Raw genomic sequence first — 27958 nt, 5'->3', positions numbered from 1 at the left:
TTTAAAAATCAAAAGCACATACTGAAAGTACAAGAATGCTTACATCCAGGCTCACATATTCAAATACAGACAAAAGAACGTATTTCTATTATTCACATATGATTTTTATAACGAATTTCAGAATCAATGCAAAACGAAGACAGATTATTTCAGCTGCTTATTCAACAATTAAGTCTCATTTCCTACCAGATTGTGTTTCTGGATCTTAAAATTTCTTCAGCCTAGCATTACTGCTGTCTCTACAGAACAGCAGGTGGGACATGCTGTGGTCTACTCAGGAGCTCTGCTTGCATTCTATGACTGGCCAGGACTGGTCTGGTGACCAACTGACCAGTTTGTACTCCCGAGCTTTGTCTGCCATTCTGTCACCATGGAAGACTTAAATTCTCTTTTGCATTGAGCTAAGGCATACATAAATCTTATTCCCAAAGCTTCTGCTTAGAAGTACAGTACAAATTAGACAACAGATTAAAAAAAAAAAAAAAAGCAAGGATGCGTTTGCAGAACAAGTTCCGTTTTCTTAGAAAAATAGCAAAGGAGAATACAGGACACAACATCTGTCATATAACAAATGCTTGATGCACGAATGCAAAACCTGCCACTGGGAAGATTTACTTTTCTATTTAAAAATCATATGGTATTGACTTGATTGTAAACATCTGGACATATTCTGAACACATCTGAGAATTTCCAAGACCTAGACGTTTCTAGTTCTACAGAGTTTTCAGCACAGACACATTCATCCCCACTGTTCTTTTCAAATACTAGATGCCTGTTATGTGATCAATAAATCAGGGCGAGCAGGAAGAGAGGTTGGTTACACTTGCCTACATTTATCCATATTCCTCCAGGCTTTAATATTTTCCATATAGTATCAATGTAATCAATAACGTTATGTGCTGTATCTATGAAAAAGCAAGTTGCTATGCAGTCCCATGTATCTGCATAAAAAAGAGCAAAGTATACAGAGATTAGTTTCAATGCTTCTACCCCTTTAAAAGTTCATCATTTAACCCTAATATTTTTTTATACACTCAGGATTAGCTTCAACTAACAAGAGTTGAAGGCTCTTTAATTTCCTTTACAAGTAAATAAAATATTTTGATCTATGTTAACAACAGTTGTTTGAGTTCATGTGGCCTATATATATACCTGTGTGTGCATATACACATACACTCTCCAAAACATTATACATATTTATGCATGTTATATTCACATAATGTAAAATATATTCAAAGCATATATTGTAAAATGTAAATATTACAACACATTTTATATAAGTGAATGCCCAAGCGTGCTATACCTCACCTGTCCTATGAACTTCATTACCATAACTGTTAAAAATACAACTGCAGAAATACCCAGTGATTTTGAACCTCTCTAGTTAATATCCGGAACAATACAAGTCTGTACAACTAAAGGGTACTTTCACAAATCACATTTTATTCAGTATCTGAATATTTCTCCAGCTGTTCTCCACTAGTTAATTTAACAAGCAGGATCTTTCAAAGTCTACCTTTTAAAGCATGAGTCGCCCTGTTTTTCTCTACACATGTATCCATGAAATTGCAAAAGTTTTAAGTTCTATAAATAAAAAAAATAAAAGTCTCAATTTATGCCAGTATCGGATGTTTTAATGTAAAACAGAACCTTCAGAAAATTAACCAATTATAAGGAAGGCTCCTGCAAGAAGGTATCTGGAAGTCTAGCTGCACAAGAAATGGCAGATCAACAGCTATATAATCCTGGTGAAAAGTGGTTATGGGTCTAGTAGGGACAGAAAGGTGGAAACAGAAAATAGATGTCTGAGGTGATAACCCAATACTGTGTAATTTAAAAAATAGTGACTTCTAAATAGGCATATGTTAGAATATTAGACTACATATAAAAGAACTGGGTGTTACCTTGATCAAATCCTAAATTTGTAATTGGTAGAGTAGGCACTGAATAATATCATAAGAAAAAATATCGCAAGAAAAAATAAGGTTATTTGTACTACTAGAAGCCTCAACCTTTGGTAATTATCATCCCCATAACGTGCCTCTGAAATATTTACTATTGACAGTCAATAAGTATATATTTTTTCCATTTATAATTTACTACTACTGATATAGTTTGCTTTGCTTTTACAACAGAAAATGAATCAACAAAAAAATATTCATATTTCTACTTTTTACACTAAAGAAGTGCCTAGTTACATTGTTCCCTTTGTATCACTTTTCTACATCAACTAAGCCTTTACATAATACTACTATGCTGTCTTATTCTGAAAGAGACTACTGCAACAAAGACCTGTTAGGCAAGGTGTCCATAATTTTTATAACTAAGAAAAGCTGGTCTGGCATAATAAAATCTTGCTAATCAGTACTTTTTGCTTAATGCTTATAGACACAGCTCTCTTATTTGTAATCATCATAACAAATACTCTGAAAATACAGTTACATGGATAGCCTAGCAGTTTGCATTTACTCACTGCACTCTGAATATATTTCTTGAAAATCCCCTGCTGTCATAGAAAAGTTTGAACCAGAAGGAAGGCTGTGAGGATCAACATCAGGAAAATAAATTGGACGTATCTGATCAGCAGATCTTCTATTATTGCTAAACTGATGAATCCAGGGATAAAGCTTATGTGAGTTAATTTTGGAGCATCTGCAAAATATGGAAATTGGCACAATTCAGTTTCAACTAATTGCTTATCTATTATCTAGAAATGTAGGAGTCAAAGACTTTCACCAACATCCATTGTTTTGTTGATAAAGTTCTTGTAAAGGCTACACATTTTTTAAAGGACTTTTATCTACTTCATAACACTTTACACTGCTCGTCAATTTATGAATTATCAAAAAAATAGTTTTATTCTGAGACACAATTTATCATCACAAAATAATTGCCTTTAATTTAAAAATTTTATTTTTCTATTTTTTACCATTTCTCCCAACTTATTTATCCACTGAAAAAAAATATGTAAGATTCTTTTGTAAAATTAATGACATTTATGGTTTTGTATATTCAGTAAATATAAGCCTTTTTTGATCATAGTTTTCTATTAAAAAAAAGTAATAGTTAACATTAGTTCAATGAATTTTATTGGAAACATTTGTTCTCATTCTAGACTTTTCTGTCTTTCCTGAACCATAATCATAGGGGTTTTGAAGTACAGCAGAACAAAAACACTTTTCAGATGCTAACAGGAAGGATGCCTTTAGATTTCAAAAAATAAACAAATTCCACTTTGCAAAGAGTAGTAGTTTTGCACTAGATGTCATTTTAAGGTAGTAACATCTGGAGTGTTCTAATTATGTTAAGCGAACATGTCTTTATAAAATAAAATTTGTGGGTTGACATGATCAACTAAGTCAACTCTTATTTTAAAAACTGATAAAATACAGCATTAAAGTATAAAAAGCAGTTTTTCGCACAGTAAAATCAGTTTCTAATTAAAAAAAAATGAAGCCATTTTCTTTCAGGGACAACAGAGGACACATTTGTCCAATAAAACACATATCATGAAACACTTCATAAACTGCAAGCAATCTACCAGGTTATAGAAAGTGGACTCTTTTGGCTGGTGGATAGAAAGCATCTGTGATGAAGTCTTTGAAACAACATTTTTTTACTTTCTTCATGTCATATTTATATTTAATTTTATCCATTAAAAAAAAAATAGCAAATCAACCTGTAACTGAGCACCAGTATCCTGTGCTCATCAACTATTTCCATTTATAAGGAATAAAAAACATCAGATATGCAAAGGAAGAAAAGAAGGGAAAAAGCCCTGAAAACATGGGCATATTTTCCTGCAAAAAGAAGGATTTTCTGTTTTGGTTTTAAAAAAAAATAAAATAAACATAAAAACCCCCAAAACCCTCAACCACAACAAACTACCAAAAAACCCTACATTGGCCAACAAAAGTTGTGTGTTAACTGTTCTAGCGTTCTCATTATGTTCCCAGTCAATCTGTATTATCCTCTGAACATTTTTCTTTACCAATGACAATTTCCCCAAAAGCAGTGTAAAGAAAATAAAAGGTCCAAGTAGACTAGAAAGTGGTTTGGTTTTTTTCTGAGATACAAGGGAATACCCCCTCCCTGCATTTTTAATTTCTCTGGCGCAATGTATATTCATGTAGACTTTTGAAGAGTTCCAAAAGAAATTCCCAATTTAATATAAAAGACTAATCCCTCTTGATATTCCAGCTTGAAAACCTCTGTTTCCAGCTTCTATAATTTATACTTCAAAATTAAATACTGCAGTCCTTTACAATTCCTTCCTCACAACAAAAGATGAATTATGAAAGTTATGTTATAAAAATCTAACATCTTTAACTGTGGCACACTTCACTGTTTTCTATAGGGGCTGGGCATTTACTGTTCAACACTCATTTGAAAAGACAATTCTGGAAAAAGATGGGTAGGTCAAATCTTACTTTTGACCACTGATTTAAAGATAAAATGCTTAACTATTTTCATCCGAAGGCAGCCACAGACTTGCAACAACTACAATTAATCAGCCTTCTCAAAATGTCAAGATTTATTTAAAATTACATTATTTTCAGAAAGTAAAGATTAGCTAATTATTAGCATGAATTCTACTGGTATTTACTAAAACTTTTTTAAACTAGCTCTACTCTGACTGTGTACAAAGTGATTTTATATTAGTTCAACTGAACTTTCTCAAATATTCATCACTGAATACTACTGAAGGGCTGCTGAACCAAGGCTACTGACCCTGTGCTCGGAATCACCAACTGCAGAAAACAGCAAGCCAGCAACCAACTGCTGCTGTCTCCCCCACACAGATACCACCCTAGTGTTGTTTCTCCTCCTGTCAGATGTGAAAGCGAAGCAATATGTCTTGTGGCTCTAGACTGCCTGAAAATTTTGGTATGCTTTCCAGAGGCAGGAAAACAGATTACGCTTTTCAGTTTTTGCTCTTTCAACAAGTACAAGAAATGAAGTGTGTTTGTACATCATCAATGATCACCTCTGCCATCTGTCATTATATCCAGAACTCATGTAAACACTAGAAAAAAATACACCAGCAAGAAGAACCATACCCAAGAAGAAGCACAATTTCCCATACAGAGATGGCAGCAGCCTTGGAGCCATTGTAACTTAACTACTCCAGGGTCATTTTGTTTTCATATCAGAGTTTCTTCAACGGAATAATGCACTCTAATTAATTTCAAATACTTACAGTGACCACAGTTACACCTTGACACACTCTCTACATAACATGCTATGCCACTTTACTCATAGTAACAAAAGTTTACAGTTTAAGAGAATAAAGTTTTTTTACATGCATAAATATCAGCAAATACCATTCTGTATACAGAAGACTTAAATTGCTGTACCACATCTAGGAGCCCACTGTAGTAGTTGGCCTGACACCCAAGACAGTACTTTGTCTTCGTAAAAATAAATCAAGGTTGGAGAAAGAATTTATATCCAAACTGTAAGGATGTGTTAGTAAAATCCTCACACTTTTATGAACTGAAAACTAAAATTAATTACATTAAGACTGCAGTTAAAAACTAATTCACAAAATCCTTCTTTCCTAACATTCTTCCTTAACTGGTATCTTCAGCTCATATTTATCATTACTGTTTCTTCCAGTTCCAGGAAGGCAAACATGTCTATTTCAGAGAGCTAACTGGGAACAGCCACTTACAACTAAAACGGAAGATCCCCAAAGTCCCCCAAGCCTTCCTAATAGACATCCCAAGCCCACAGTTAGATGTGGCATAAAGGAATGCTAAGACTTCAGTTGAACTAACTGAAATTCAGTCAGGTTAGCAGTATTCTCTTTCATGCTAGCAAGGAACCTTGTAACTGATAACTTGCCCAGCAAAGATAAAGATTACAGCATCTGAGCAACACTCAGTTTTGCTGTCTAAAATCTAAGATCATTAACAAGTCTAATGCATATACACCTCCTTGCTATATATCTTCTATAAATAGGAAACACCACATGAGCATTAGATGCTAAGAACAATTACTATCATAAGCTAAGCATGGATCTTCAGGAGAATTCCATATATAGGCCAAAGACTCATTATTTAAGGAAGACAAAAAACATGTCAGAGATATTTGAGGGTGAAGTTAACTTTCAGATCTGAACCACTGTGACAGCTGATCAGTGCTCATTAAGATGAGAAATTAATACTTCTATAATGCTTTGAATAATTTTTCAAAAGTTCCAAAGAGTGTAAAAGCCAGCAGGGATGTATAGCTAAGGACAAAAAGAATGTGACCTCTTTTCAGTAGCTGCAAGGCATTAGATCAGCTCAACTGTAATATGCAATTTCACCACCAGATGAGAGTAATTTAAGAATAATATAAGAACAAATAAACCTCTAGCAAATATATATTTTCATCACTCCGACCACTATGGTTTCAAGCAGATATGCAGCAGCCATAATACAGGAGAACAGTGTTCCCTCCCTGTTGTTTGTGAACAGTAAGCTATAATAGATTTAAGATCATCACAGCTGCTATGGACAATCAGTCTACAAAGAGGGCTCCAAAACATCTTGGTATAGCATTCAAGCCAACAGTTTAGGTGTTTTCAGCAAAGGTGTACCACTGCAGATTGAAGAATGAACCGGCAAATTCTGTCTCTCTGAACCTGGTACCAACGCCCCCAAGAAACAAAACACCCCCCAGACCTCTTTCATACTTGATCACACATAGTCGTCCCACCCTCCTTCTTAAAAAGATCAGCTGCATTTGCTGCCTTCTTTCCTTTCTAACAAGTTCCTTATGAAACCAGTAATTTCCAATGCAAGTGACAGAACACCAAATACAGTAATGTCACTCTAAGTTAAACCTATAAAGTGAAATGTACTGCATTCAAATTTAGTACCTCGCTGTAATTGCAGAATCATTAACTATATTATTCTAGCTACTTAGGAAGTGGTTCATCATGCTTTGGTGGTTGCCTTTCATGTTGAAACAGTGCCTAAAATTTTAGTATGTAATGTAATATTTTAACAAGTTTCCTGTTACTAGTCACTACCACTAAGTACCATGCACATATTAACTAGTCCATATTTGACACGACTGAGATAGGTGTGCATTTTACAGGAACAGGTGTGAAATAAATCATAAAACCTATTCAAGATTATGTAGAAAAATCTGTGGTACAATGTAGAGATTTTAAGTCTCATAACTTAAAAGCCATGCTTCCTGCTGTAATTCTATTGAGTCAGATACAATGCTTCCCTCCCCCATTTAACCCACTATTTTTTTTTTCATTAAAACATTCTACAAAGTGGTTATGTGTGTCCTGTATTAGGACTTACAAATCTGTCATTGTGAAATTTCTTATTAAAGTTTTTCCCATTTATAATTTTGCCTCTCCAGGTTTCAATCAGCAAGTAAAACATAAGCTATGTACCTGTTGAGTACAAAGTTAGAAGAAAAGAGCATAAAGAGGCTCCATTCATTTCCTTGGCAAGCATAACCGAGCATAGCTATTTCCCACGCCAATCTACCTAGCCCAGCACCAGGTACCAGGATATTAACTTTGGAGAAATCCCTGCAACAGAACAAAAATAATAGTTAAGTCTTTATCTGATACCTCTTGACAAAACTTACAGAGGTCCAGTCAAACATTTTTCCCCCATACACTTAGATACTATAATATATTTCCTATATAACTTTACTTTTTAAATGCAAACTGAGCCAGTTCTCATCAGATAGGTTAATTGCACAGTCATAATAATTCACAGAAGTTACTCAAAAGAACATATACAACCCTTATTCAGAATACAGAGCATAATTACAAAACAATATTTTATTTTCCCTGAAAATTTTGACAGTTATCAAGCTAAAAATCTTTTCAGTGAATTGAAGAAAGAACATTATCATATAGTACCGTATGTTTTTCTACAAGTCCCACTGGTAACTAATAGATACTCTGAAAATTTTCTTGGTTACATCATGTGAAAAATAAACAAGTATTTTGACATCAGAAACACAAAACAGACGAAACTTCCGTATGCTGATGAGTAATTCAGACTATAAAAACCATAGTTACCTTCTCAGCAACTGTGTGTTTTATATATGCTGTTCACTGATTTCACTGAAACATATTAAGTGGCATAAGATTTCCTAAATCCAGCTAAATCAGCCCTCTAACCCTGCATTACCCATAACTAGGCATCAAGTTGAAGACAACCACAGACATCCAGCAGTGTGTTTACTGAGCTACCTATAAAAACCTCTCCCATCTTCAAAGTTCAGCAACTAAAAAATAGAAGAACTAAAAATCTCAGAATTTTCTCCTCTTTCAGGCAAAAAAGGCAATATATAGATATTGTAACCATTAGGCTTTCATTACAGTGCAATGAAACCTTCACTTCTAAAACAAATAAAACTTCTATACTAAAATTAAAATATATATAAGCTAAAAAGAAATAATTTTTCAGTTTCCAGTCATGAACAAGACTTCACAATTTCATATACCAAAAAAACAAGTGCAAACACTCACGACTAACCCTCCCTTTTGCATGTGACCTTCAAAGACAAAAAAAATACATCAATTTATATGCAACTAAATGAAGCCACAATCAGCACTTCCAAACATATGATGAAACAAAGCAAAATGCAAGGCCTTTGACTACACAGAAATTCAGGATGCCAGAAGAGATTCAAAAGAGTTAGCATGCTGCATAAGCACGAAGATGAGTGAAGGAGTTATGTAATTATGAAAAGTAATACATTTCTGAAGACTATTACCCAAAACCAAAAGAAAGCGTTATTCTTTTCTAAAGGCCACACAAACTAACAAAGAAGTTTTAACAGTGACTTTTGGACTGTGGCTTAACTTATCTAATGAGTGAAGCCTCCCAAAGGGAAAATCAAAGATTTTCTTATTCCCGATTTCCACTCCATTACACTTCCAGATTCTTTGTTTTGTGATTAACAAGAAGCAGGAAATCAAGACTTTGCTATTACTGAAGACCACTCCTATGAAGCAACAGCTCTCCTTACCCCTCTTCTACAAGGAAAGCCAGAAGAAAACTAGCCAGGAAGCCCTACTAAAAAAAAAAAAATATTAATTCAGGGAAAAAACTTGCTCAAGACAACATTTTTGCAAAAAAGGATCCAGAAGGAGAAGGAAGAAGAAAGTCCACTTTCTGGGAGAAACTAGAAAAACCTCAATCTTACAACTTTTTCTATTTGTAGTGGTACACTGTTATTCCAAATGTATTTCTAACCTAATCTATTTAATTTCTTTACAATTTAACTTTATTTATGAAATCTTTAGACCAGCTCTACACAGATTTTTGCACCCCCACATGGATACTTCTACAATGAATGGGATGAAAAGCCTTACACTATTTCCAAGATCATACATTGATTAGAAAAGAGACTTTTCTTAAAACAACCTTATAACTAATCGCTATGCAGGTGTAATCATATTTCCAACTTTGCACCTTTATTCATCCTAAAACATGATAAATCCTCTAACAGTCAAGTGAGTTGATTTTAAATTGCTTGTAACTGCCTTTTGTCTTTTTATTCAAAATATAAAGGTTTTGCATCTCTGAATTAATATTCCCAATTCCCTCTTAGAAAATAGTTGATTTTAACTGCATTTTAATTTGCACCTTTATTAAGTGATTGAAGTCTGTCTGGAAACTTATTAGCAATTTACTTTCTATCTATCCTCTTCATACGCACTGCTAGGGACAGGTTCTGACTACCAACTTCTTTTTAGCACACAGAGACCAGCTAATAGAATACAATATAGTCAAACCTGAGTCCACTAAAATTGACACTAGCCTTCCAGAATGGTTCAAGGGCATTTTTTAAATCTATAATCATAGAAATTAGGTATGTGGCCAACTTACTGCACAGCAAGTAGTAATGGTTGATAGGGTCCTTCTATCAAAAAAAAAAAAAAAAAATGCTCAAACACCTTTTGCTTTGCAAGACTTAAAAGGAACTGTTAGTGAAAAATTGTTGATGAATTAAAAAAAAAAAAAAAGGTACGAAAATAGTGGTAGTGGGAGCACTCCAATGCACTATATTATGGTAATTTCTGAATCATTAAGAACAGTTGAAAATTTTCAATTGCACAGAAACTGCTTTTTTTTTTTTTTTTATGGCTACAGTCATAACTGAGGCTAGAAAAACCTCATTTCCTGTGCTGGATATGCAACTGCAGCAATAGCAAAGACAAAATTAAATCCTGACAATAACCCAAGATTATATAACCATAGTGAAACTAGCCTTGAACTAGCCAGCAGCAGCAGAATTTCTATGACACAGATGTAATATTGGTTAGGAACATAAATCAGCATCCAACTAGTACCCACTGAAAACCTGCCAGGCAATAGGGAAGAAGCACTGGCCTATTAACCTGATGGGTGTGGGGAGAAGTGGCTGGCCAAAGAGCAGGGGAGAAGGCAACAAGGCTTAATTACTGGAACTGCAGCAGTCTACTAAAAAGACAGTAGTGAAATACTAGAAACAACTAAAATCTGTCATGCCGTTATTGTACTGCATTTTGCAGTGTAATATATTTTCAGATACTGGAAGCTTAATGACATTAATGAAGATTTTAACTTGATGTCCCTTTTTAAAGGGAAAAAATATACATGACAAAAATAGAGGTTTCGTAGTTTATGCCTATTGTGCTTTAACAAAAAAATGATGAAGCTGAATGGGTAAACTGAAGTTAAGCAATAGAAAAATTTGTGTGTGTCATCAAACATAAACCTCATTTTCATAAATTACTCAATGTTATCTCATGGTAAGTAGTGGTAAGAAATATACAGCCCATATACAGAAGATCAGTGGAAACATCAGTGTACAATCACACTGTGAAATTCCTTCTCTCCTGGTCTTATCTCTGTAATGTTTGTAAATTTAGACAGTGAATAGATCCAATTCTCAGTATAGTATTTTTCATTATTTTACTGTAGTTGTATTTTCAGGGATTTTTTTTAAAAAGACAACCACTTTCTGAATAATGAAGGTAGCTAAAAAGCACGATCATTTGAAGATAACTTCTCCTCCAAACTTCACAGTTGAGGTTAATTCCATGTAGACCTGCAATGCCTTCAGAGGACTGCAGTAACACAGAAAATACTTTGCTTCTAAATCCAGTATTTAAAGTGAAGTTTAGACTAAGTACAATTTTTTACAAGATTAAAAACCCTGCAAGGACAGATGTGTTTTATATAAAGTTAAATAAAATTTATATAAAGCAGATATTTTATCATCACTATAAATGTATCTGAGCACATGCAAGAACTATAGCCAACCTTGGTCTTAGGGCTAATAAGCTATGTTTTTCAAATAAAAAGGAAACTAAGCATTAGTAACTTCTATCAGTATCTTGGAAAATGTAAACAATTGCTGGACAGCATGATAGATTTAAATTTCAAGTTATAGGTGGTTCCAGAGGCCAAGTTAATGAATAAATGAAAACTTTAGAGAATATACTAAAGTTTACTGTTCTTAGCCATGGAATGATAATTAAGTGAAAGGTTAACTATTTATTTGGTTCCTTTTGGACAAGAAGCTGATCATTTTTACATCTTTTCACCTAAGTACGGAAGGTAACGGTAGAAGTGAAAGAAAATCAAGGTGACAAAAGGGGAATTAGAAAAAAAGTAATATATTGGTATGCTTATTTAGACTTTCAACTTAATGTTTCCCCATGAAAATGCTTCAACACACACATTCCACCAACAAATAAAAATGTATCTGTTTTACAGTTTCCTCTCTATAGAAGGCAGTGATCATGGCTCATTCAGACCCAAGAAATCCAAATTTAAATGGCTTCATCAAAAGGTAGACAATATTAGAGAAACCGTGTGAGTTGAAACACAATTAAATTCCAACATGAGTAATGCAGGAAATCCATCAGTTCTTCTGGAAGACCTTATGTCATGGGACTTCACTTAAAACTGCTTTGTTTATCCTCCTAACAGATTCTGTGTTACGGTGCTAAGCAGAAAGAAGGAATTACTTATGAAGAAGAACAGGCAGTAAGAAACAGCTTTTGCCATTTTTGTTTATTTTTAGATGACAGTCTTGTCAGAAAACTGGACTAAACACAAGAAAACCGTAGCACCTACTTAGAAGACCGTTGTAATTTACAGCTGCTCTCAACCATAGCTTGTATCATTTCTGCTTCCCAGAAGAGCGAGCGTATAGAGCACTTAATTTCTTTTCCTGTTCTTTGCTTACCAACTGAAACAGTACAGGCCAATCTGGTATAGAGCAACTACACAACATGTGCATGCATGAAGCAAAACATACTTGAATAGTTTCAAAAATTTGAACTTCTTTCTCACATGATTCCAAGGCATGGAATCAATAACATTAGCAAATAGTGTTAACTAGGAACTGAATGTACAATTCCACTGAGATCATTAAGAAGTAAAAGGTGACTTGTACTGACAGTTTTAAATTTAAAATATTTATTTCTCCATCTTTTCCAATGCAAAATACATGTAGGCAAAGCTGGTTTTATCGCACGGTGCCAACAATACTATTTTTCTCTAGCACTTTCATTTAATCTTGGGAGACTTCAGCACTCCATACTACAAAAGGGAACTCTAAAGAAATGCAAAGCTGCATTTAACAAAGGTTCCATCTACAGGATGCCTTAGCACCCATAGCCAGTCCTCTCTGGAAGAAATGGACTTTGCACCCACTATACACAACAGACGCAATAACTTCATTATGGTCAGTTCAGGCCCTGTCCATCCGTTCAAACTGAAACAACTGCTCCCCTCCAAAACTGTAAAGAAGGAACCAGACTGACCAGCCAGCCTGCCCTGTCAGGGAAGTTACTTCTCACACAAGAGTGAGGTGGCACTGCCAGTTAAGCCTGATAACACACAAAGAGAATGGGCCCTTCTGGACAACTCTGCTTCCTGCCTCAAAGTGGTAAGTATACCTAAGTAGGAGAGTCCTCCTATCACTAGGAAAAATAGCAAGCTGATGACAGTAAGTAATAATATGTGAACATAGCAAAAAAAGGCTTTACCTAAGTGCTACGACTGCTCCATAATGATCATGAATATTAAACTTTTAAATATGTATGTAATACACATTTTATGAAAAAAAATGTTTCATTTGACAAACTCAAAGTTGTAGTATAGATGTTTGATCTGTTCTGAGATTTCTGTAGAGACTAAAACACCCAACTGGTATTTTAGAGCCATCACAACAGGGACAGAATCACTGTCATATTAGTTGTGTTTGACAAAAACAACAACAAACAGAATGCCCCGGTAAAGTAACATAAACATATCAACTTTAGATTCATCCAAACTGTTACCACACCTTACTTCCTAATACCAACTGGAGATTTTGAAATAGAGTTCATTGGTGGTAAAAGTCAACACTGTCCAACTTCAGTTATGTATCTCTCAAGATCTGACATGTTACCCCTACCATAATAAAAATGCTTTAAAAGCTAGCATACAGAGAAAAGGGTGAACTGCTACCTTGAAAATTAGAATGATTACTTACAAAACTATGACTTTTCCTACAGATCTGCACATCAGCACTACATTAGGTAAGTAGTATTTCATTAATCTTTATCTTATCTAGGGCACTATTAGCACTAAAACCATTGCAGAAAGTTCACCTTCAGATAAAACATTTTTAGTGGTGCATCCACCTTCAGATAAGTCAGCCCAAGGCAAAAGAAAAACCAACTAACCATGTCTACTCCATGTTCTGCCACCACTAGCAGTCTTTACTAATGAAAATTAAAAGCTGGCTAGTGGAAGGTACTTTCAAATCGGTACAAGTGCATTATTAGCAATTACAGAGAAGGAAGAAAACCCACAGTATCAAACTTAAGTTCAGACCTGTTACATGTATGAGTACGAAGTTCACAAATTTTCCTACTAGAAGAGTGTTAAATTTAAACTGAAATGCACTTTATGATGACTGGGCTGACTAAATGGCAGAACCATTAAACATGGAATTCTTACAGCAGTTATATCTTCTGAGATTCCACCAGTATATTTCTACTTAAAATTACCCAAAAAAATTACTATTTTGGTGGTGGTAGCAAGCCAACGCAGTTACAAGGCTACCCTTACACATGCAGCAAAACTTTAAGACTTGCCTTGTAACATCTTCTGTCTGAAACTAAGGCTAGAATTAAGTAAATTCTGAGAGCAGTGAAACTGGACTAGAGGCTAAGTCTTTCCTCTTTCCTCCTTCCACCGTGAAGGGCAATACTCACATTTGCTGCTGTCACAAGCATCCCTCCCTTTATCTGCAGCAAGCACATGCACTCTGAGAATCTGCTAACCTGCAAACTTTACCTTTCTGAGCACCTTCTTCAACATCCTGAACAACAGGAGAAGATCCTGAACACCTTCACAACCTCCTGAGATCTCTTATTTTAAAAGTTAACAGATAACTCATTACGTCAAGCTGCAGAAAAAAAAATATTTCTGGTTTACCTGGTATTCCTTTGTGAAGTTTATGATTATTCTCTTTTCCAACACCTTGTATTAGAAACAAAAACTTCTTTCATTAAAAAAATTAATTCTACTGCATTCATAATAATTTCTGTATTTTCAAATCCAAGCTTTTACTCCATAAAAACTCTTTTAGATTCATGCAATAGCGTACACCCACATAAAAATAAGTCTTAAAACACTATTACCATCTTTCTTTTGGAAAGTTCTTTACAATTTCAGCAATGATTGGCTGGTAGCAGGAATCTCTCTCAGGCTTTCCCTCTTCACTCCAGTCTCTCACAAATTGTTTCAAAGTAGATTTTAATTTATCCATGTCAAATGTTGAAGCTGGTGTAATCTTCCCTCTTCCCTGATTAAAGTGGGGAGAAAAAAAAAAAAGTTAGTGGAAAATGTAGCTTTAGTCTTCGGCAGGGCAGGGTGGGGGAAGTAAATTATAAACAGAAAAAAGCCATGCTATAAGGGCTACTGGGAGTTCTAGCTGAAAAGAGCACTTGCCTTTCACTCCTGGGACCAGGGTTCAAATCCAACCTAAAATCCTAAACAAACTGAGTTTGCTGTTCTGTTTGGCACCCAAGAGACCATATTCCACATCAAAATGGAGTACATAGTATGGCATATCAGAGCACAACTGGTAGTCCTTATTCAGGAAAGGACAAGTGCTTAGCTAGTGCAGAGGCTGACCTGTTTACCCTGAGAAGAGGATCCCTTTAGGTACCGATGAGGCAACACTGAGAAGCTCACAGCAGAGCTGCCCGTTACTGTACCTTGCCTGCAGGTACCAAAAAAGGACTTCACTTTTTATTTCTGACAGTTTGTTAAGCCTGAGTGCAATTTTTTTTGATAGAGATGTCACACTGAAAAAGCAGGTAAGTAGTGAAAAAGTTTTTACAGATGAGAACATTAAAAATACTTGGTCTATCTAAAATTGTAACTGATTTAAATAACCTACAATAGGGGAGACAACACCATTTATGGTCTACATAGTTAACTGAAAAAAAATAACAGGGTAGAGCTACAACTCTGGAGTGAAAAACTGCTTTTTTACAATAAATGATTACTGTCATTTGCCAGATTCAGAGTTAGTTTTCATATGTGTAACCACAAGGACTAACAACAAATGGTTTTATTAAACATCAGCTCTAGAAGATGTGAAAGAGTGAGAAAATGTAAGCAAACAGGAAGTAAGAAAGAATGAAATAAAGAAGGCGAAAGGAAAGCAACTTGGAGGCCTAAAGGTGTGAAAAACTAATGTAGAAAATCCCAAAGCGTACAGAATTTAATTTTGGAGTATGAAAAAGTCCATTTAACATACATCTTCTCCATATTCTTTATTTTCAAACATATGAATGCAGTCATTCACAATGGTCTGTAGTATCTCTTGATTATGATCAATGCACTTTCGAATATCGTCCAGGTGTGGAAGGAATTGAGGAAGAAGACTCTGTTGGTTAGCTGGGAGAGATTTAAACTGCCTTTCTGTTCTGTTCACTCGTTCATGCATATTCGTTCTAAAAAGCAAAAAGTTTAGGGTCTTTAGATATTTAGAAGCAATACACACACTAATTATAAATAATTCACTGTAAAATATTCAGATTACAGTTACTCATTTTATTAGACACAGAAAGTTATCAGACTTTGTAATTCCTTAGAGAACAAGTTTTCAATAATTTTTTAAGCAAAATGCTTAAGTTCTGTATTACCACTCATTTTAACATGTTGCAGTTTAAGAGGACCACTGTTTTCTTGCAGTTTCATCATCAACCACTCATTTCCAATATGGGTGGTCACTACCTTAATTCATGGATCTACAAAATCTAATGAACCACCAGACCGCAAACCCGTGAAAACAAGTCAGATTGTTTCAAAAATCCAATTTAAATTAATAGTTGAATGCTGTGGTAAACTTTGGCTACAGAAATAACAAGATGTGAAGTAGGAATAGGGATCCTCAAAATCAACTGCTTCTGAAGATCCATAAAAGTCACAGCTGGACATTACCAGAGTCCTGGCAGCCACACTAAGATACTAAGCTACCTTCTTTTAAGAGCATATTCCCCTTGAGATACTGGGAATTTGATCATTTAACTGATCCAAACTAAAAATAACTCTTTCACTTTCCCAAAATAAAAATTCCATAATAAAGGTGAATCTACTGCCCAGAGAAAGAGGTCTGCTTTTATCTTTCCCTTTCCTTCCTGTCACCCAGAACAGTTTTTCCCACCACCTTGTTCAAGCACTCACCAGGCCTGCCATAAAGCTTGTTTAACTTTTGAATTCTGTCAGTGTAGCAAGTCAAGTTGGCTGAGCAGTTATAAAGACCTGGAGAGACAGGTCATAAAGCCAGGACAAGGGATACTGACCCTTTTGGCAGCAGCAAATCATTTAATCAGGTCAAGTCATACTGCAGTTTCTCAAACTCTTGTGTCAGCATACAGTAGCACAGAGTTGGAAACTAGCCATCAGAGAGCAAGGTGCAATTGCTGTAATTTTAGTTGCAACCTCAGTCTGGAAATTTGACCATTAATATCTCCAAAATTACCTATGTGCTCTCAGGAAGGGCATGTTCATTGCAATAGCTAGAATGGTTTACAATGACATTGAAGAACGAAAAACAGAAGAAGCAGTAAGAAAAATAAAGTGATCCTCTCTATAAAGCACATCAGCTTAGCCTAGTATCATCTTCTTGAAAGTTCTGTTAGAAGAAAAATCTTTACACTATAAACCTCCATCCTTTCATGTTGAATTTCAACCTTCTAGCAAAATTAATAATTCACTGAAATCAGAACAGCAACACACAAAGAATGAAGTTAAATCCAATTGCCTCCAGAAGACAAGCACTTTGATCTAAACTCATCTGGAAGTGTGTTATTGCCTTACTCATACAATTGCCAATTAAATTATTTTTAACCACCAAGATACATCATTTCACTTAAATTCTGAGTTATTTCTTTGAGGCAGAAATAATTTAATTCCATTTCTGTCCTGGAAATTTGAGTCATATCGTTTTGGGTGTGTGTTTACTGAAAGTGAAGTTTTCAGAAGGAGCCCAGAGTCACAGTTGAGAATGAGGTTGAGAAAGATGTTAGCACATTTTAAGACCTGAGGATACAATTATATCACTGATATAAGTAAATTACAGTTGGCTGTTGAACTAATAGTAGTAACTAACATAGTCTTTGGTATGGCCAAATTGAATTACAGAATTCAGTTTGGAAGAGACACTGAAGTGTCATCTACACCAACCTCCTGCTCAAATACTAGTCCTGGAAAACAAAACAAACAATAGGATATAAAAACAGCAAACAGAAGAAATTCTCTAAACATCACCCACTCCTTCCAAGAACCGGTCATGTAAAATATATGCTCGTATTACATTAACAAAAAGGGTCCAGCACATACTAATGATTCACATGATGCTAGCTTATCAACTTGCCCTGGGTTGGAGTGGTGGGGTTTTTGGTAGTAGAAGGGGCTACAACTGTGGTCCCCTGTAAGAAGCTTCTTGAAGCTCCCCTGCCTCCCCCATCTGTCCACCAAGGCCAAGCCATTCAGCTGCACCTCTGTGATAACTTATTTAAGAAGGGACCTGGGAGGAATTGTGGCAGCTGCATGAACACCAAAGTCAGTGGAGTAACAGAGGAGGAAGCAGGGGGAGGTGGACCAAATCAGAGACACCCCCCGCCTTGTATTCTGTGGTGAGATGACAGGGCCATCTCCCACTCCACCCATGGAGGTCTACAGTGGAGCAGACACCATGCTGTGTCAGGTGACCACACCTGAAGGAGGTTGGGGCACTATGAGAACAAACAGCCCCCCACTGCTGTAGTTCAGTGCTGGGAGGATTGCAGCATGTGGGGGTGTCCCATGTTGGAGCGGCTCAGGAAGGGCTGCAGCCTGTGGGAGGGACTCCAGCCAGACAAAGTTTGTGGAAGACTGTGCCTGTGAGAGGGGGACCACACTGGAGCAGGGAGAAGTTCCAGAAGTTCCCCCCACTGAAGACAGAAGAAGCGGCAGCACTGACTGCACCCCCCCATTCCCTGCCCCTGCGTCACTGGGGGAGGAGGTAGAGATATTGGGAGCAGAACTGAGCCCGGGAAGAAGGCAGGGGTGGGCAGAAGGTGTTCTCAATATGTGGTAATGCTTCTCATCATCCTACTTTAAGTGTTGTTGTTGTTAGTGTCTGTAATAAGTCTATGTTCTTTTTTACTTCCCTTAACAAGTCTGCCTTTTGCCTGTGACTGTAATGGGTGATTTATCCCTCTCTGTCTTATCTCGAATCCCAAGCCTGGCTTGTTTTCCTCTTATCAGAGCTGGGGGAAAAGGGGGAACTGAAGGGCTGCGTGGTGCTCAGTTGCCCTCTGAGCTCAAACCATGACAAACTTAAGTATACAAATATGTAGTGTAACTACATCCCAGAGCTGCTTCCCAAATCTAGAGCAATGTTGTATCTTACCTGATAATACAACCAAAGGGCAGTTGTGAAATAATGCCAGGAGTGGATAAAGGAACTGTTAAAGCTGCCAGTGACCATGAAGAAGCAACACTGTGATTAAAACAAGGAAATACTGAGGGATGACACCGTAAGACCATCAAGAAGGGAAATGCCAAGATAAGCACACAGGAACAAAAGCTGCTGATGAAACCAAGGAGGTAACTTCTTGAACCGTGTGTGAGCTTTCCTCATTAAAACAGTAAAAATCCTTGCCTGAGGAGGAAAAGCCCCTTTCTCACAGAACACACGCACTTAAAAGAGGATATTGTGACTTTAAATGGAGACAAAACCTCACAAGAACCAATGAGAACAAGGGTGGCCAAACCTATCAGTAATAAGTACTGACAACTGTCTGCTCAGAATGTGCAAATGCTTACCATGGGTTAACCAAGGGGTGCTAGCTTTGTGGAATTACCACCTACCACACATTTTTGTGCAGGTATGAATTAACAAGTATCCTCACTCTGTGTGTTTTTCCACTCATTGCATGAAAAGTGAAAAAACCCAGATTGTGGGACAAGTGTTTCAGAAGACAGTTTATCAAAATGCTGTTGAGGACAGGTTATTTTCAGCCAGTCCTCCTCTCACTGCCATCTGCACGACTTTTGTGTCTTCATCCATCCCATGGATTCAGACAGAAAACTAGGTCCCCTTCCCCCTTTATCCCATTCCTATAGGGCCATCAAGCCCTTTTCAACAAATGTCTAGAAAACTAAAGCTATAAAAACCCGACATTCATTAGACCTACCGACAGGTCTAATCTCTTGTGCAAACTGACACATCTTTAAAAAATTTCCACAATAATCAAAACACCGTGAAACACTGTTTGCATTTGCCAGCAGGAGCTACTACTGTTCTGAGTACTTTACAGCCTCTTGAAGCATTTTATTTATAAAATGAGGCCTTTTGCACCCTTTGCAGGTGCATCATACTTTGAGATGGTTCGGTGTTGTGTTTTTGTTGTTGTTTTGTTTCTGTTTTTTTCTTTTGTGCTTCCTAGCTGACAAAGACACCGATACGACTTTTTCCGTATCCAGGAAGGAAACGGGAGCAGAGGTCCTTTCCTGACTCAGGTTTCTGTATCCGGCTGCAGGCACGGCGCTCCCCACGGCGCACAGACCCAGGGAGGCGGCCGCTCGGCACGCACGAAGAGCGAAGAGGTACGAAAGCCGGGGCGCCCGGAGCCCCGCGGGACCGCCGGCACGGACGGCGAGCTCCCGGGCCGCTGCGGGAGCAGGCCGGTGAGGGCAGGACCCTCGCAGAGCCCCGCACACAAGGCGGCAGGTCTCGGTTACCCGTAGTATCGGAAGGCGTTGATGATCCTCCGGAAATGCTCCCGCTCCATCCGCTCCTCCTCCGCCGCCGCCCTGGCTGCCGTGGCAGCCGCCGCCAGTGCCCTCGGTTCTTGCGGCTGCCGCCTCCGCCGCTCGTCGCTGAGCGGGGCCGCCCGCTCGGGCTCGGGCTCGGCGCCGCCGCTGCCCGCGCTCTCTCCTGGCCACGGCAGCTGCTCCCGCTGCTCCCGCTCCTCCTCGTGGCCCCCCCGCAGCCCCCTGCGCATCGCCTTGGCCGGCGGGTCCCTCTCGCCCGGGGGATGCGGCGGCAGCGGCGGCTGCGCTTTACGGGACACGGCGCACGTGGCCGACATCCCCACAACGGCCGTCGCCAACGGTCGCGCCCGGCACGCACGCTCCCTCGCTCACTTCCGGCGCGGCGCGGAGGGAGGTGACGCGGCACGCGCCAAGCTCTCGGGGAGGGCCGGGGCTATCGCGAGAAGACGGGCGATGGCGACCGCAGGCGCGGTCTTGCCGGCGGCGGGGGGTGGGGCCTCGGCCTTTGGAGGCGGGAGCGGCCACTGGCTCTGGGGTCAGTGTGGGGCGGGCGAGGTGGGCAGGTTAACGAGGGAGTCGCTGTCTCCCCCCATCCCACCCGGGGCGGTGTTTTAGATCCGTGCCCCGGCGCAGTACGTCATAGCCGCGCGTTAACTGTCACAGAAACGGCTCTACGTGCAGCCGCGCGGGTCCCAGCCCCTGTGGAGCGGCACCGAGGCTGGAACGCCTCTGCAGCGTACCTGCCTCACTCCTCCGGAGTCCTCACGCAAAAAAAAACTTACAATGAAGCGGTTGTTGGAACACCCAAGCCGCGCTTGGCAGGCCGCAGGCCTCCGCTTGGTCAGCTCCTCCAGCCTGGGGCGAGGGGCAGCAGCCGGCCCCGGCAGCGAGGGAGCTGTGCCGGCAAGGGGCAGGAGCTGCAAGGGCAACTCTGCAGGTACCTCTGTGCCAGACTAGAGCCGGGTTATAGTTTCTGAAAACAAGCACGAGAACTAGCTGCAGAGAGAGAAAGGAAGGGGGCGAGTTAAGCAGTGTCCAGCAATGCACAAGTCACAAGATGCTAGATTTCACCCCACAGTAACACGGTTTCACCCTGATGACAATTCAGCACACCCTCTTCCACCTGACAAAACTTGTCTGACCAGGTGCCAACTCTCTCTGTGGCTCCTGTAGCAATTCACCCTGTGCCTTTCCAACTTGCTTTGAGAAGAGGCAGCATGTACCAGAGGATCTCCTTTGTAAAGGCCCATCCCTTCCTAGGCTTGAGAACCTGACAACCAATGTCCTACATCACACTGCCTAAAGACACACAGGAAGCGGTTGTCTTTTAGTAAACCAAGTAAAGTAACAGGAACAGAAAAGTTTCTCAGCACACTAACTTCGTGGAAATAGGAGCATCAGCCTCCTAAACTAAACACAGTCGCTTTACTGTTCTCCAGTTTTCTTTACTTTCACACTGCTCTTGCTCTCTTGCAACAACATTAACTGGCTGGATAGTTCTGACTCAAGGCATACAGTGGCAGGTGCTAGAGAGAAAGCACAGACATCATTCATGCATCATGCAGGAGACCTGCATGGATGAAGGAAGAGTTCCTGAACAAGCTCAAACACAAAAAGGAATACTACAGAGGGTGGAAACAAGGACAGATAGCCTCTGAGGAATACAGAGAAATTGTCTGAGCAGCCAGGGATCAGGTTAGGAAGGCCAAAGGCCTGATAGAATTAAATCTGGCCACAGATGTTAAAAGCAACAAGAAAAGCCTCTATAGGCACATTGGTGAGAAAAGATTAGGGAAAATATGGCCCCTCTCTGGAAGGAAACAGGAGACCTGGTTACCCATGATATGGAAAAGGCTGAGGTACTCAATGACTTTTTTGCCTCAGTCGTCACCAGCAAATGCTGCAGCCACACTGTCCCAGTCACATAAGGCAAAGACAGGGACTGGGAGAATGAAGAACCCCCTAATGAAGGAGATCAGGTTCAAGACCATCTGAGTAACCTGGAAGTGCACAAGTCCATGAGTTTCACTTATGAGCAAAAAGCAGGTGCAGCTCCCCTGGGGACAAGGCACAGCACCCAGTGAGTGAAAGCTTTGGCTTTATGGGAAGCGCGGCCTCACCACGGCGGGAGCCCCGGGACTCTGACGCTGATCAGACGGGGACCCGGCGCAGCGGAGCCCCGCTCGGGAGCGAAGCTCAAGGGAAAGCACCGCAGGGGTGGATAGTAAAGCCTGCCCTGCTTAACGAACGGGTCACACGTACGCACCGTCCCGTTTCGCTCGTTAGCCAACCCGCCGATGTAACGCAGGCGCTGTTGTCCGAATGGCGAGATCCGCAGCTGGCCGTCACGCTGGTGCCCGTGCAGGGGTGTGTGCAGGCGGGGGGCAGCCGGCTACCCCAGCTGACCCCGACAAGGAGACGAGACGTGCCTGGCACTCTGCGTACGTGGATGGTGGGGTTGGAACTGTCCTGCGTCACCGTAACAGTTTTATTGTCCCCCACACATGGTGAGGCAGGCTGTGCCCCTGCAGCCCGTGGAAGTCCACAGTGGAGCAGATGCGCACCTGCAGCCCGTGGAGAACCCCACACTAGTGGATGCACCCAAAGGAGGTTGTGACCCCGTGGGAAGCCTGCACCGGAGCAGGCTCCTGGTGGGGAGAGAAGCCCACACTGGAGCAGGTTTGCTGGCAGGACGTGTGACCCCGTGGGGAATCTATGCTACAGTAGTCTGTTCCTGAAGGACTGCAGCCCATGGAAGGGACCTACGCTGGAGAAGTTTATGGAAGACTGTCTTCCATAGAAGGGACACCACACTGGATCTGGGAAGAGTATGAGGAGGAAGGAGTGGTAGAAATAACACATGATGAGCAGACCCCAACCCCCATTTCCCATCCTCCTGCACTGCTCAGGAAGTAGAGAAATTGGGAGTGAGGTTGACCCTGGGAAGAAGTGAGGGGTGGGGGAAGGTGTTTGAAGACTTGTTCTTTTTTCTTACTAATCCTACTCTGATTTGATTGGAAATAAATTAATTTCCTCAGGTGAAGTCTGTTTTGCCTGTGACAGCAATTGCTGAGTGATATTCCCACCTTAATCTTGACCCATGAGCCTTTCGTCATATTTCTTTTCCCCCTGTTCCACTGAGGAAGGGAAGTGATAGAGTGGCTTAGTGGGCATCTGGTGGCTAGCCAAGGTCAACCCACCACAGCCATCCAAGTATTAGCTGATCTCTCATAGTTGCACCCCTAACAAAGGGAAATAAAAACAAAAATACAGTTTAAAGTCAGACAGTCCATCACTGCATTTCAGCAAATGCAGTTTGTAATATTTTTACCGCAAAATAACAACACAAGAGTGTTTGGAAGCACTGTCTTAAACACAGCTTTACAGAGCTCTAATCTGTTTAAAACATTTTTCTAACATACAGGTTTAGGACTCCTAATACTCTTAACAATAAGACATTTCAATCACTTAGATGAGTTCAGCTGACAGGCAGTAAGTAATATAGTCCATCCTTTGGTTTTCACATCTGTAGTTTGATTTTCAGTCTGTCTGATAAAAATGTAAGATATTGTATATGTGAGAAACAAGCCCACGTATATATAAAAAAAAGTTTTATTGGGGACAAAGTCAGTGGAGCAAAGAATACAGCGCTGGGCGCAATGGCGTGCCCTGGAGCCAAAAGGGGCTGCCTTTTATTGTATAAATGGTTACATGTTCATCTACTCTAATACATATGCATCACTACTTCTAAGGATAGGGAGGGAATATTACAATTAGTTATGAGAAATCCTTAACATATCCCCCCCACCCCAAATTCCTCCTGTCGCGCTTGCGCAGTGCTCCCTGGTGGTCGTGGGCGGGGGTCTGCAGATGAAGGCTCGTAGTCTTCTTCACTGTGTTCACTCGTTGACCCTTACTTCTGCGCAAACTCAGTCTTGTGGTCACGTACACTTTGTCCTTCAAGTCTGGGCCAATTTGCAGCTCCTTTGTCTTTATGGCTCAGTGGTTTCAGTTCCTCTCTTATCTCAAGGACAAGGGATACCAGGGAGGGCCCATCCTCTTCTTTCTCGTTCCATTGCAAAGGAGTTACCATCCTTTGATATGGACCATCTGGTGAGCATCCCAAAGAAAAGGGGGGGGCTGCTGGGTTGTTGTTTCCTCTGATCAATTCCCCCCCTTCTCTTTTTCCACTAGTAAATTATTTTACTTTTCTTAAAATTTGGATCGTTGTACTAATAATAGCTTTAGCCTGACTCAATAAAAGTAATTGTTTAATTACTTTTAGCGAAAGCAAAATTATTCTATTATTTATCACATATAGAAAAATTTAAGAGTTAATACATTACTAATTCCACAACCAAACATTATTCAGCTTCCCAGTTTATTTAAATATAGGTATGCAAATCTTAAAACAAAGCTTTCTCATGTTTAGCATACTTGCTTTCTGAACAATTTCATTATTATAATTGCAACCTAAGCTATAAATATTAATAAGAATTACTTCTTCCTTCCTCCTCCCTGAAGCGTGCATTTATTGTCTAGTAGTCTGTGCCATCCTAATCCTCAATGTCTGAACAATATGTGTACTTAATCTGGTTAGCAACACATCTGCATTCTCTCCAACATCTTATTCCATCATCTCTTCCAACAACCTGATTCTTTTCAGGTTGGTTTGTTTTTTTTTTTTTTTTAAATATCCATTTCCAACTGCTCCAACATAAAACACAACATAAAAATTACTTGACAAACACCACAGAGGTATTTAGTGAGCCTAAATTCAGTTAAGATGTATTCAATAACGTTCAGTTACTGAATAAGCAGTGTTACAGCTTATACAATCTTAAACTTACTGTTGCTATGGCATACAGCTGGTTCCACTAACCGTGTTTATCAGCAATGAGAAGCTTGTAAAAATATTAGAGGTAATGGCTGTCATTCCTACAGGAACATTCAAATGGCATTCACCTATGTTCAAATATGCTAATTAATCCAACAGACCTGCATCTTCATGGTTTAGTTTTATATAGAAAATTATGTTTATATTCTTTGAAATGTACACATTCAATCAGTTTTGAAGATCAGCCAAAGCATAACTGATTAAAGGAATTCTGAATAATAATGCACTGTTGATACTACTCAACAATGTCTTGAGAGTCACAGAGTTAACAGTTGCTACAAATCCACTTGTGTCATATGAACTAGTATTATGGACACATACATAACATCTGCTCAGTTGGCTGGCTTGCCAAGTATGACAGTCTTGAGGTTTTCAAGTCGGATCAAATGGAACCCAGGCTTTCTACGTTATCACATGGTGACCTGCTGATCTAAAACAAAAAGTATGCATTAACCTGTACTGTTGTTTGTTTGCACATGGCATCACTGTATATTAGAAACTAATACCACCAAAACATCTGATTTCCTTAATGTTTTGCCCCATATTTCTTCTATTGCCCCTTTTAAAAATTATTATTTTATCATTAAATAACAGTGGATTCACCTATCAATTCATAATATCCAATTTCAAGTAACTTAGTAGCTTGTGATGACTTAGAGTAATGGGCAAATATGTATAAGGACCATAATACATAAGGAGATACAAATCTATATAATCTTTGCAGTATTTTCATATATAAGGATTAGATTCTTGTTAACTCAAAATGGGATAAGCAGATTCAATTTCCAGTAACATTACTTACTTCCTTCCCTCAGCTTTTTTAATTCCCAAATTATATCACTATACACAAAGGATAAAAGCTCCTCTTGGGATTTTGTTCCATCCAAATAAACTAAGACAGACAAAAGAAAAAGTTTTCATGAGTTCTACACCAGTTATCTGTAATAGCAATTGGCACAGTTTTCAGTATTCCTATGGGTTCCATCAGGAGAGATGGAAAAAATAAAACCAAGAACAGTACCTCCTTTTTTTAATTTCCCAAATTCATTTTACATGTTTTTAAAAAAAAAAAAAAAAAGAATGGAAAAGTATTCTAGTTAAGAATTTGCAATTTTTGTGGTATAAAAGGCTGCATAATGGTAGTGGTATTAACATTAGGACAGTAGAGCAATGAAATAATTCAGTAGAAAGGTTCCTATGCAGTGGAAGACCTCAGGTTCTTCCTCAAGCTTCAGGGTTTGGGCAAGTCAAGGAAGGGCACTGCAGTTCCCATTCTTACTTCACAGTAAGAAGTGGTATGCTGGTGAAGCAGCCATCTGACTTTTCTTTCTTCTGGCCCTCCCCACAAAAGTAAGTAGGGCAAGAGCTGTACAAATGTGAACATCACACAAGCTCATGGCAGCACCCCATCAGCTGGACTAGCTCTGACGCTTCTCATGCAAGACTGATGGCTGCAGCGTGTACAGTAAGCACCTAGGAAGTACCTTCAGCTTATTACAGAACTTCAACCAGGATTTAAATTCTGTTCTGGAGAATTCTGCCAGTGCATCAGCTGTTGTCTCAAGAACTTCCCATTTAGCCATATGCATGTTGGCACATGTGCACACATGAACTACATTGTTAAGTGGACTTAATTAGTGATCAGAACATTTCTGTAACTTCAGAATTTTCATTATTAATAAAAACCCTATAGACTTGAAAAATAAACCAACAAAAGGTCCAAACCTACTGTCCACTAAAATGTTTGAATAAAACTTTTTCCCATGCAAAAAAAAAAAAAAAAAACCAACAAAAACTAGACAACTGCCCCACTTAAGCATTTTATAAGTTTAAAATTAAGGATACCATACCAACATTACTTGCATTCTCTTCCAATTCATTTTTATATTTCAGATACATAGGCCACACGTGTCCATCGAAGTACCCCGGTGTATCTGCTGGCTGATAGATTCTGGTGCTACACAAAAATATATTTGCTTTCCCATACAAGTTTTACATTCTCCCCTAGCGTCAGCTGGTTTAATAACAACATTTACCCAAAAAACAAAAAGAAAGGCTGGCAGGCTGCATAACTTGGAGCAAAGGAGGCTCCTTTGTTTTAATATAATCTGTGATATGAACTGTTGCTAACTTACCTATTTCTACCAATCAAACTACATTTAAGATAAGGTAAAAGTTTGTTGTTTTTTGGTTCTGTTTTTTGTTTTTTTTTTTTTTTTTGTTTTTTTTTTTTTTTGTTGTTTGTTTGTTTTGTTTTTTTTTTTAATTGAAAAAGATATTACACATAAATTAACCTATATTGAAAGTGGTATCAAAACAAATTACTTTCTCTTTTTTTATTGAGTACACAGATTTCTCAGGTTTTAAATAACTAGCAGTTTTGTCCAGTCACTTCCAGCCTGGACACTAAAGTCCTTTAAAGGTGAGTCTAGTGAGAAACCAAGAGTGGAATCAACCAAAGCCAGCTGAATAGAGGACTACTTCTTTCAGCCAGCAGATTCTGATTTCACACACATGTACTGCTCCAAATTTGGAAGCAAGTCAGACAGTAGCTCAATAATCTAAACCAGATATATGGTACAACTAATGCACAGTCTAAGCAAAGTGTACATTAAGCCCATACATGAACACTTACTTTAACAATAATCATGTATCTGGATTCAACCAAAGATAAGACTGCTTATTATTTTTTTTCAATTGTTTCTCATTTTAAACATGGTTTAACTCCAATATGGAGTCAGTAATCTAAATAATTTACCTGGAC

General features: G+C 38.9%; 1 protein-coding gene across 8 annotated transcripts in view; it reads right to left on the bottom strand.

Moving 5' to 3' along the window:
* Positions 1–27958, bottom strand: part of LOC104356151 (carnosine N-methyltransferase) — a 37758-nt gene that overhangs the window by 3382 nt on the left and 6418 nt on the right. For 5 of the 8 annotated variants that reach the window (XM_032983859.2, XM_032983857.2, XM_032983855.2 and 2 more), the window contains 3 exons: positions 27045–27151; positions 25997–26086; positions 24660–25624 (listed from right to left, as the gene is read on the bottom strand). In XM_032983859.2, coding sequence (XP_032839750.1) covers positions 25605–25624; positions 25997–26086; positions 27045–27151 — 217 coding nt within the window. In that variant the 3' untranslated portion in view covers positions 24660–25604. Of the gene's footprint in view, positions 1–827; positions 942–2473; positions 2653–7402; positions 7544–14662; positions 14827–15789; positions 15986–20264; positions 20674–24659; positions 25625–25996; positions 26087–27044; positions 27152–27958 lie in introns of those variants that run through there. The other 3 variants (XR_006164878.1, XM_032983854.2, XM_032983860.2) reach the window with 3 other exon arrangements.

The sequence above is a fragment of the Tyto alba genome, unplaced genomic scaffold (assembly GCF_018691265.1).
Source record: "Tyto alba isolate M040663 unplaced genomic scaffold, T.alba_DEE_v4.0 Super-Scaffold_13, whole genome shotgun sequence".
In the NCBI taxonomy this organism is placed as follows: Eukaryota; Metazoa; Chordata; class Aves; order Strigiformes; family Tytonidae; genus Tyto; species Tyto alba.
Note: the sequence above shows the minus strand (reverse complement) of the source record. Positions and strands in the feature narration are given on the sequence as shown.